The sequence below is a fragment of the Sebastes fasciatus genome, chromosome 21, assembly GCF_043250625.1.
Source record: "Sebastes fasciatus isolate fSebFas1 chromosome 21, fSebFas1.pri, whole genome shotgun sequence".
Taxonomy (NCBI): Eukaryota; Metazoa; Chordata; class Actinopteri; order Perciformes; family Sebastidae; genus Sebastes; species Sebastes fasciatus.
In genome coordinates, this window is record NC_133815.1 from 4,548,982 (window position 1) to 4,561,623 (window position 12,642).

General features: G+C 39.8%; 1 protein-coding gene across 5 annotated transcripts in view; it reads right to left on the reverse strand.

Moving 5' to 3' along the window:
- LOC141759794 (A-type potassium channel modulatory protein DPP6-like) overlaps positions 1–12,642 on the reverse strand; it is a 247,028-nt gene that overhangs the window by 44,547 nt on the left and 189,839 nt on the right. For all 5 annotated transcript variants that reach the window (XM_074622183.1, XM_074622184.1, XM_074622186.1 and 2 more), the window contains one exon: positions 12,330–12,428. In XM_074622183.1, the coding sequence (XP_074478284.1) occupies positions 12,330–12,428 (99 nt within the window). The remainder of the gene's footprint in view (positions 1–12,329; positions 12,429–12,642) is intronic.

Genomic DNA, 12,642 nt, shown 5'->3' on the forward strand with positions numbered 1-12,642 from the left:
TCACATCATTTATCTCATTCAGTGTTCTCCTGAGTGTCTTGAGAGGGTTAAACATACTCTGAGAGCACTGTGAGACTCTTCAACAGGCACGTTCTGATAGAAAGAGTTGTAAGAGGCTGATCTGTTGGATTAGTAAGGAGAAAAATGCCTCTTCATACAAGTTCTTTTCATTGTTTTGCCTCACATAATATCATTTACTTTAAGAGTAAAGCACTCATCAAGTCTAAAATGTAGCCTGATGGAGATGGAGCAGATTACTTGGAAATGACCTCTCATATTGAGCATAGAAACCGATAATAGAGATGTTTTTTTTATACAGTAAGAATGTATAATACCTAAATATCCCGGACCTCAAACCTTAACCTCCACATAATACCTCACTATGTGAATACAAAACACATTTGGATGAATGAAATAGGTCGTTTCCGTAGGCTTTATTATTAGCTGTGATGGGGCACGGATGCAGAGTTAAAGGTGCTTAATACGAAATTCAGAGCATTTCTATTGCCTCCACATAGCTGTCAACATGGTGATGGCTGAGCCGCAGCTCGCAGCTAACAGTGCTAACAGTGAAAACAACAGCAACAGTGCTGATAGAGCTAACAGTATTTACCTGAGGGGGAACTGGAGGGTGGGTGCTACATTTCCGTGATGACGCTGTCAATCGGGACGTGTGACACCACCAATGTGTTTGCAGTTATTTTAACCCGAAACACGAATTTTTCCCCTAAATTTAACCAAGTGTCCTTTTTTGCCTAAACCTAAAGAAGTTGTAGTTTTGTTGCCTTATCCTAAAGAAGTTGTAATTTTGTTGACTAAACCTAAATAAATTGCAGTTTTATTTCCTAAACCTAAAGAAGTTGTAGTTTTATTGCCTAAACCAAAATAAGTTGTAGTTTTGTTGCCTAAACCTAAAGAAGTTGTTGTTTTGTTGCCTAAACCTAAATAAGTTGTAGTTTTATTGCCTAAACCAAAATAAGTTGTAGTTTTGTTGCCTAAACCAAAAGAAGTTGTTGTTTTGTTGCCTAAACCTAAATAAGTTGTAGTTTTGTTGCCTAAACCTAAAGAAGCCTTTTTGTTTGTGTTCAAAACGTGATGTGTCATTCAGTTTTAGAAAATGTTAGAAAGTGTTGCTTGTAAGTTTCACTTTCACTTTTACAACGTAGTAGGCGCAGTAGGCCCCTAATCAACCAAATCCGAGGTGCTTATAGCGACTGATAATGCCTATTTAATGGCCTGATAACAGTCGAATCGGGAGTCCGTATGCAGGTAGACATTACTCCTCTATATCTTTACATACAAAATAGCTGTTTGCTGCTATATTAATGCTCTGGATATCGTATAGAGCACCTTTACATTCTGGATTATTCTTGTCTGTAACAGGTAATTTGTCTGTGCTCAAGGCTGCAGATGATGACTGGTCTGATAAAAGCAACACAAGCTACTGGGGGGAGAATTATGGTGTCTGATGTGTCTAAATAAAATGTCTCCAAAATCTTTGCCACCCATTGCCTCAGATGTGCTGTGAAATATAGGTTCATAAAAAATTCAATAGGAGTTTTAATTAAAAATCTCCCCCTTATATATTTGGAGTAATTCAGTTCCATTCGTGGATGGTTCTTGAAAGGAGACTTTAGCGTGTGTGTATGTTTTCTCTGCTGTTGCAAAGCTGTACTGGCAACATCACGAAATTTGAATTCTATTTCTGACCGACTTGATAAATGAGCATGCGAATAAATGAATGCCAGAGCGAACAAATGAGCAGAAACCTCAAGTATGAAACATGCTGACAAAAATATGAAACAACCACCCAGGGCTACAGCCAACCTGCTGCTGGCCAGTCCTCACAGTGGAAGTCATTTATGTTTATCAAGAATGCCAATCTGCGTGTGCCTGCTGGTTTCATTACTCACTGCCTCTCCTGCTACTGAGTTCACCATTAAGGTTGAAAAACACGGCATACTGCCCAGTCATTTCTGTTTCATGCTGTTTAACTCCTCAAACACAGATAATGTTTTCCTCCATTTCATTAGTTGGTTTACTTGGACCTTCCACCAGGGGTCCAAGCTAGATTCTAACCTTAAAAGAGTAAACTATTGACATACCGCCATCAGACCTGCAATGTTCAAAGGACTGCACCCTTCTAGACCCTCAACATCAGGGTCCTGGATATAACCAGCTTCAAAATCAAATACCTCTTTCATATATGACTCATATACCTTTGATGTTCCACCCTCCTAAAGTTAAAAGACAGCCACCAAAAACATTTAAACTCACCATGACACAGAATTTGCTGCTGAAATCCCCTTTGACATTAAGCCACACACACAGGTCAGTTTGCATCAGTTGTAAAACCTTTTTTTGGAATAATGCCTCCTTTGATTTCAAGTAAAGGCCAACAGAACCCAAGATGATTGATCGCCACTTGAACAGGCGTAAACAACACAGAGAGCAAGCAACAGACACACAGACACAGCAAGAAAAGCTGCACAAGGTAATGATGTAACAATAACAAACAGCTCCGAGATTTGCTGAGTACAAACAAACGTTTATGCCCCAGTAACACAGGTGCATTTTAGAAGCATTAAGGAAGAATAGCTTTTAAACATGCCGTGATAACGTCAAGGTTATATGCATGGACCAGAACAACAGATGTGCAGATCCACAAAGGCTGAGAAAAAAATACTTGGACTCCCTACACTATAAAATGACTCACCATGTTTTCTTTCAAGGGGTGATCGGCATTTTGTGTTGTATGAATGTAATTTAGAGCAGTGTTATCATTTTGCACTGTTATTGCAGCCTTGGAGAGGGAGGAGTGCAGCCCAGTCGCCAGGAACAGATGTTGGCATTGGACGTTTCTGCAAACCAGGGATACGTTGAATGGCGATGTTTTTTTGCAATAGGTCAGAGCAAGTGATGTAGTTTAAAGAGCGAAAAGAGACACACTGGGCGGGCAGGAGGGGAGGTGGATGGGTCCAACAAACTCAAGGTTTTCATCCAGGAGACCACTGTTCGTGTCCCGTGCATCATGTTACAATCAGCTGTTTGTGTCCCGTGTTCACAACGTTCAGTGTCATTTTCACTGTACAAACGTAATAGTTGTAATCTCAACCGTGTAGTTCTTTCATAAACCTAACTATAGTGGTTTTGTTGCGTTGTTACAGTTGTAGCATTAAATTGTTACGTTACGTTGTTACGTTACGTTGTTACGTTACGTTGTTACGTTACGTTGTTACGTTACATTGTTACATTGTTATGCAGTTTTGTTGCCTAAGCCTAACCAATTGTTTCACAACGTTAACAAAGCATTACCTTTCTGCAAGTGTGAAACGGGGTTGAAACGTATTCAGGAAACATATTTTTGGTTCAGAAATGTCGACTTTTAACGTATCTGTAGTTTGAAGAAACGTTCAATGCCAACATTTTTTTCTGGCGACTGGGTTGAGGAGTGAGAGGAGGGATCAGATGGTTGTCCATGAACACCAGGGGGAACATATTGTGATTAGCCTGGACACACTGTGTGTCTGGTGCAGGCAGACCATATATATCCATTTAAGTCTATTACCCCTGAAAGCAGTAGAGTAGAGAATTTGTTAAACATTACGTCCTCAAAGACTCACCCACTGCTCATTTAACTCCATATTCCTTTCCAAGATGACTCCCATGGGAGCACCCAAGTGCTCTTAGAAACCCACCATCAATGTGTGCTTTTTGTAACCTGTAACCTCAATTTGCAATTAATCCTTAAGTCATTGTGTCATGGATTTGACTCACTGCCTCCGAGGTGACGGTCATTTCATCAGCGCCTGCCAGCTGTTCATATTCTCCTCATAAATCCACAATCTCCATCACTGCTGGATTCACCATCCGCAGTCCTCCTGTGCTCTATAGCTTCCTCCTTTCCCTGTGTGTGTTAGTGTAGCAGTGGTGTGTTTCCTTATGCTTTCATATCAATCGCTGAACTTGAAAAGACCTGCTCCTGCCCGCAGTAATTACGATCATTAGGGAGGCTAGCGCCCGTAAAAATAACAATTATAACAATAATAATCATGACATTAAACATCATAGCAGTGATCAGACTCTCTTGTTTGACCAACAGGAAACACAATTTCAATCTTATTGCGCAAGCTCTACAAGGAGTTATCTCACTGATCAAATACTTCCATATTGGGAGTTATTTGTAATAATCATTCATAACTCCCAAACCAACAACAGTTCATACCTCTAAACTGTGGCTGCATGATCTAATCAGTATGTTATAATTGGAAAGGATGAGATATATCTTAAAAGGGCAGACTCGCATAGTATGATGCGATTTGGCAACCCCTCATATCACACCTTGCAAATAAGAGTTGTAGCCTACACATGCACCGATTCACTGTTTCATTTATCTAATGAGTTGGTGAGTAAGAGAAGGGTAGGGGACAGGGAAACAGGAGAGATCTGATGAGTTCCTATTCCCAGATTTAATGTATGTCTTCTTTATTTTTTTATTCTTTGTCAAATTTAATTTAGTTACATTTTTATTTTGAAGATTTTTCATTCATCTTTTTGGTTTACTTATTTTTGATACTCTTCTCAAAATGCAATCCTGTAACTTTTATACTATCCTTTTCATATTTGTGAATGCAAATTAATGTGGTTTTGTTTTTTTCTCATGGAAATGGAAATGATCACAGAGATTTGGGGACTTGGACTTGAACTCAAGTCACACTTAAGTCATACACTCAGTGAGTTCAGACTTGACTTGGACTTTCCCCTAAAAGACTTGAGACTTGACTTGGACTTGTCTTGAAAATACTTTAGACTTGACTTGGACTCTAGCTCAAAGACTTGAAACTTGACCTTGACTTTCCCCTAAAAGACTTGATACTTGACTTTGACTTGCGCCTCAACGACTTGAGACTTGGACTCTAGCTCAAAGACTCAAGACTTGACTTGGACTTTCCCCTAAAAGACTTGATACTTGACTTGGACTTTTCTCAAAAAGACTTGAGACTTGACTTGGACTTGTCTCGGAAAGACTTAAGACTTGACTTGGACTTGTCTCAGAAAGACTTAAGACTTGACTTGGACTGTAGCTCAAAGACTTTACACTTGACTTAAACTTGCCCCTAAAAGACTTGAGAATTGACTTGGAACCTAGCTCAAATACTTGAGACTTGACTTGGACTCTAGCTCAAAGACTTGAGACTTGACTTGCACTTGCCCCTAAAAGACTTGAGACTTGACTTGGACTCTAGCTAAAAGACATGAGACTTGACTTTGACTTGCAAAAACTGACTTGTGAGCATCTCTGAATGAGCACTGACAACGGTGTGCTGAACGTATAATCTTTGGCTCAATAAATATATATATATATTTGAAAGATAAATCCCAAGCCATGCGGAGTCTTTAAAAAAAAAAGAAATACACGGAGCATAAACGAATGGGTTTGTAGAACCGCTGTAACAAAATTATCCGGCGGGCCTCTTGCTGTGAAGGGATGCTCACAGCCTTTCTGCTGTGTTACACAAACACAGTTAAGCTAGGAATTGTCAGTGATAAGACTGCTAAAGTGAATTCAGAGGATTGTAAGTCCATTTCACGGCTTGGATGTGAATGCCATGTGCAGTAGGCATTATAGGGATGTGGATTGTAGACACGCTTACTGGATATTCAGCTGCAGTAGAGACGTGTCTGTCCAAACATGCAGTGGTAGCTACTGCAGAAATATTACATCATGTGTTTACGCCGATGCTTCTGCATTCTGGACAGTGAAACCACTAACAAGGACTTAAGGATAAAGTAGTTAGCACTATTTGCAGCTGCTGAAAAGAGGACAAAATAACCATTTGTGTTTCTATGTGCATGTGCAAGAATATGTCTGTTTTTCTGTGTGTATACTTCTGTTGTTAATGAACACCATTTTTGTGTCCTCTCCTCTCTGCAGGCAGAAACAGAGAGCACAATTGGTGCTTTTTAGGCAGGTTTGCTCGCTACTATAATGTGGGACTGTGGTGCCGTGGGACTCAGCTGGCAGGCTGTAGAATATTGCTAAATGCATGAAAATGCTGCTACAGTACTTCTGCTGCTGCTGCTGCTGCTGCTATAATAGAAGGAATAGCTAAATTGGCTTTAAATGGGGGAGAGATGAAAGAAATAGGATGTGAAAATAATGATATTCAGCTGTAAACACCAACAATATCTGTTAGCTAGCTAGCTGACTTCATCAGCAAACCTCCTCACTGATAAAGCTATGTTGTGCAAACTAATAGATCATTACCTTTTCTTCAATTCTATAGTTTTAAATAGTTATTTCATTATTTTACAAAGTGTTATATTTTTAAAAAATAAATAAACACTAACACTTCAACACTGACTGAGTAATAGCATCAAGGGTGCCAAAGTAGGGTCTCAAAGCCCCCGTCCCACATTGCAAACTTCTGAAATACATACAGCACCTCTACATCCTATGCATCTTTTGTGTGTTTTTTTATATCCACTACTGACACTACTATGTATGACATCACTTCTTGCAGAAGTACCTCCACTTCAGAACTATTGAAGTTAGTTTTATGTTGGGAGTCCGGTGCTCCACTCTCTCTAGGCTTTCGATTGGGCATCCTTGACTTCATTCTCTCAGCTTTTCTTTTCAATTTCTCAATGGCGGTGAATGGGATTCATCATTATAAGAACAGGTACAAACAATTCTGTGGTTTAAAAACACATCTTGAATCTGACGTAGATATTTCTTAGGACCTTTCTCAAGAACAAATATAAGAACCAGGAAGATATTGGTGAATGAGGCCCATTGATTTTGTCAACTTTCTCTCTCTGAAATCAAGTCCCCATTGTTCCAAATACTAATAAGATAATTGTGATTGTCCATAGAAAATAATTTCTATGGACAATTATGCTACGATTATCCTTGTAAAATACATTTATAGGAGGTATCTAGGGTTTATAGAGGGTATTGTTTCCCAACACAACACCTGACTTCTGGTACTGATAACACATCCTTTCTTCAGCATCTTGTTTTGAGGAACATAAACATTTTTTCTACAAACATGTTCTTTCAATTTTATAAAAGAGAACAAAATATATATCGAAACCCATGCAGTGGGAAAAGAACAAGAACAAAAGTAATTTAAATGCCGAGCTATTTGATCAAAGAATAAGTCGACAGTACTACAAATCTCACCAGACATGTGGTAATTGAAGGTTGAGATTCAAAAGCCAGTCATGGATTTCAAAGCTTACAGGTGTAGCACCATTAACTGGGGCTTTGTGAAGAGTAGAGTAGAGAGAGTAGTCATTGAGTCTTTGTACAACTGGGTTTCCAGCTGTGATTTAAACTCATATATCCAGTTGAAGACCTGCAGACAGGGCATATAAAAACCTTGAAGCGATGCCAGTGAAAGCCCTGAAAAGTCATGTTTTCTGTTTAGCCCCTTGACCTCACAACTGCTGAGAGACCTTGCCGGAGTTCTTGAGATTGAGCTTTGGCACTTAAAGGAACAGTGTGAAGCATTTAGGGGGATCTATTGGCAGAAATGGGATAGGATATTAAAAAGTATGTTTTCTCTAGTATATAATAAGAAATGTACTATTATGTACACAAGTGGTGATAAAATAGGTGTATACTGTATAAATATATATATATAAAAAGCACCAATGACCAACAATACCATAAGAAATAAAATATAATGTCTATTTACAAGTCAAGTGTTCAGGTTCATGTAGCAGTATAAATAATCTGTACTATTCATCAGCAAAACCTTGAGCCAAAATAAGTGTAATTTAGTCCCTACTTGAAGTTCTGATTAAAAGCTTTTCTGAGAATTTTGCACAATGTGGAGCTGTGCCATTGATATTTTTATGAAAGGAGGCAACACAATACAGTAATGAAGACGGGAATCAGAAAAAAGTAAGTCTGATTTTCCCTCTCTCACTGGGAGAAAGGAGTAATCTAATTTTGGCAAGATTCTTAAATTGCCTGAAATAGCCATTTTTCAATTTTTGGTTGCTGAAAACTTGCATCAAAGACGACATCCAACTCTTCGATGTTGCCTTGACGTTAGCAGCTAAGAAGCTAGGAGACTGCTGAATTTGTCATGAGACGCACCGAAGCAAACGCATTATTCCAAAGTCTGCGTCTCCTCTTCGGCTCTGCATCAGATGCTTTTATTTCTATGTCTCCCTGGGTATTAAAACAATGTCAGTTATATTGTGACAGCTTGTTTCTGTCAAAAGACTATTTGTCTGCTGCTTTCTGGAGGTTGAAAGGGACGACAAAATGTGAGTTTGTGCCAGGACATCCCCTCAGATTAAGCATCAGTCGTGTTTGCGGTAGAACTGGGCCGTCTCAAAAGGGGGATATTTTGCACCTGCTGCTTCATATAACGTTACCGTTTTATAAAAACTGATTGTCTGTGACACTGAATGAATGTCGGACGCTAACAGTGAGCGTGTGGGCTAATTTGATACGTCTCATTGGTAGGGAAAAAGATCCATTGCAGAAGTCCATTAACAAATGGCATTCACATCATTACTCATGTTGTGTCATGGGAGCAGAGCTATGAAAAGTCAATAAGGGAGTGAGACAACTGGCTAATCATCTCCAAAGTGACTGCTTTACATAAACATTAGAGATGAGGTTGAGAGGAGGTTGTGCTTCATTCAGAAACAAGGTAATTCTCCAACATGCTTGAACGAGTACACCCACTGACAAAACAAACATCACCAGGCTTCACTCTTATCTAAATGACAGTCACAAGTCCCTCTCAAAGTCACTTTTAAGGTAAAGTCCCAATCGGTCGAAGCGCTTTACAAATGGCTCCCCCCTTAACCATATTTAACAAACATCAACGACACAAGAGGCATCCTGGAGGGGCAAACAAGAGGAACGTGGCCATTAAAATGGCAAGCAGCTGCTCAGAGCGTCCCACAGGGCTGGCTTCACCTTGGTGGGGTGAGAATGATGTTGATGCTGTGTCTGTTTGATTCAGATGGAGTGGTAAAAAAAAAAACATGCGTATGTGAGATATCAGCGGTGTCTGCTAACTGTGCAATTACCTAACCAGGGAGACTTATAGTGATGGCTTCAGAGCATGATCAGAATACTGATGCGGAGCGCCGGCTGAAGTCGGAATTAAAGGATCATTTCGGTTTATTGCGACGTGGGTTAATTTTGTTGCTTCGGCAGTAAATGACTGAAATCTGGCAACATGTTTCAAGTCCGACTGGACAAGAAACAAGCAGACAGTTTGCAAACGAGCCAGATAAATACATAAAAACGATCCCAATGACTTCCGTGCACTGAGATACAGACATTTAAATTTGGGGAAAAGAGCACTAGAATCTGCTCTGTTGTCAGAACTAGCCTGTGTGAGGTGTCAAACTTGGAATTGGTGCATCTCTCCTTCATTTTAATGTAAAACTGAGAGTGAACACATATCGAGTGTGTGTAATAATCCGTTGCACAGGAAAACTGTGCGTCTGTAAACTGTGATAGTTGTTTACATCAAACAGTTACGTCGTGTTCAGGTCGTGTTCAGACAGACAGCATCGATGCATCTCTGGTCTGAATGCCTGTTTTACTGGAGGTTTATTTAAAAGGCACAACGTGTAACATGTAGCCACATGCTCCAAACAAATAGGAAGAAGCATTTCACCTCCAAGGTGTGAGAAAACAACCCACATCTTTGTCTTCATCACACCTTCTTCTATCCCAGCACCCAGGAGAACACCCCGCCAAAAGGAGAGCTTGCAGTGGCTCTGGGAGACGGACCGGATTCTGCCAGCACAAAACCCCCACCATGCAAACCACCAATTTAAGCTAACTGCTAACTGAAGGTCCGTCTCCCGGAGCTGCGCTCACACTTGTCATTCTATGTCAAAGTATCAACACGTACACTGACACTGTATCTTCAACATGATCTCGGGGCAGATCTAGTGAGTACAATGTTATTATATATAAGAATGATGTGCCAAAGATACTATAATAAAAAATAAAAAAAAAGGTTTCTAGCCAAATTATCCTAAAAATGATGATCCATTGGTGCGCAGGCGGGGATCACAGTCTCTGCATCCATTGTAAGAAGCAGCTAAAGAGCACCTAATGATACACTATACCCGAGTTAATACTGCGGGACAAGGCATGAGGAAGCAATTCTTCCTGGTAAAAATAGCCTAATATATGATCATTAAGGATTCTTCGGGTTATATTCAGTCTGTCTCCAGAGAATTGATTGATAGGTGGAGACAGCCAGGGTAAGAGGAAAACATAAAGCTGAGCTAAATTAGATTTAAAAAAAAAAAAAAAAGGAATTCAATTTCAGCCCCCGACCAGAGAAGCCATTACTGCAAATCCTATAGACAGCACTGAAAGCATGCAGGTTGGTCGAGCACCGGGTCTAGTAAAAATGACATCCTAACGAAGTTGAAATAATCAGCTGATGGATCTCTCACCCTCCTTCTCCCCCTTTCTCTCCTCCTTGTCAGCGGTGTCTAATGATACACTAAAAATACCTCGAGATCAAGGATGGTACTGTCAACAGAACGAAACGGAGGAGATGAAAGAGCGGACTGCTTTCTAATGACAAGTCTTGTTTCATGGAGGCTGCTCCTGCCTTATGGATTATTACAAAGCGTCTTTCTCTACGGCATCTTTCTTTTCTTCTTATATAACAGCTTTAGGTTAAGGGGATATTTTAAGTGAATCATAACCAAAATTTAATGATAATGATCTCATGTAATTCAACCGCTCTGTTGCTCATAGAAACATGCTCCCCTGTTTGAGCTTCTGCTAAGAACACAACAGATGTTGCCTTCCAGATGTGTACAGTACCACAGTTTTGGATTTTCACCAAAGCTCACTCGAGCGCGATCGATTTGTTTACAACTTTTGGGGTTCACAGCGGCGACAAATCAGCCAAGCGAGAGACGTCTCATACTAAAACACACATGGGGACCTGCAGCTGAAACAAAACACTGAAATCACGCCGTAACCCAGCTCATCATCTGTGATCCAGAGGTATGCCAAAGTCCTGTCACTAATATAATAAATATGGGGGTTCAGCTTTCTAATTACAGCCAATAACAGAGGGGAAGGCTTTTGCAATTTCAGGATACGAGATTTAACAGCTGCGCCGCTTCTAAGAGCCATCTCAGATGCCGTGATTGGAGGAGACAGCCACGTTGTGCACGAGAGAAGACAAAATCCACCTCATTAATCCTTCAGCTGTACAGATCCCTCACATCTCGGAGCTGTGATCATTCCATTCAATGCGGCGCCGAGACGTGTGAGGCTGCATCGAGTTGCTGTTTTACCTTGATACAAAATAAAGTATATAATTTCTATCTCATTGGCTCCCTGCGGTGCTGTCGGTGTTTATACTGTCACAGCCCCGCTGTTAAAAACAACTTCTAAATTGGCTGTGATGAATTGCAACAATAGCAGCATCCACACACTGTCATTGATCACAGGAAAAAAAACAAAAAAAAAAACAATGAGGGTTGAGGTTTCAGGTAATTGGGTAGCTATTGAAGCATATGGAATAAATCGTTTGTCAGACAGCAAGGACACACACACACAGAAACACACACACACTCATGTACATACACACACACACAATATACAGCAACTAAGGCTGTCAATGGATTAAAATATTTAATCGTGATTAATCGCATGATTGTCCATAGTTAATCAAGATTAATCACAAATTAATCTCACATTTATTATCTGTTCAACATGTACCTTGTACTCTTATCGACATGGGAGTGGGCAAATATGCTTTATGCAAATGTATGTATATATTTATAATTGGAAATCAATTAACGACACAAAACAATGACACATATTGTCCAGAAACCCTCACATGGCAAACTGCATGGGTCCTTTAAATAATGTTTTCAGACACTTATAATAACAATCAGTGGCACAAACAAGCTCTTCTAGTGGAGCGATTACATAGCAGACCATTTACTGGCTGCCATCTGCAGTGCTCTGGCTTAATACTGGGCCACTTAGACACAAAAACATGGGAAAAGATACCGGTTTAAAGTTACCAAAGCTACCCTTTAAGCAAATTTAAACAACTAGAGAGACAAGAAACACTTCTTCTGTATGAAGTCGTTAGGCTAACACTTTGGCAAGATGGAAGTCCCATGGAGGCCAAGTATGTCCAATATTCCCTTCTCTTTCCTTTCCCAAGATTGGGTCTTTTGTTCTTGCTATGCGTGAATACAAATATTTCAAAACAACCTTTTGATGCATGTGTTCAAATCCAATTCTTATTCAATAAACTGTGCAACAAACCCTTAAACTGAATAAGATTACTCACTGCTAATCCATTTGGCGTTGGGGTCGTGAACCTTGAAGTCTTTTCTGAAGAGGTCTGCAACGGTCACCTTGCCCTTGAGAGCCAGGTGGTCATCCTCACCTGTAAAAGAAAGATACACAACATTAATATAAAGAAAACTCCTGGTATTACAATTGAATTACAGAAAAACGACTTAACATCTTACACTTGGAGGTTTTTCTCTCCATAACATCCTGGAGTGAGTAGGAGAGTAAAAATGCTTTATAAGCTTTATAAAACCTCCCATTGTAAAGTTATAAAACACAGCGACTTGACAATAATGCTTCTTAATATT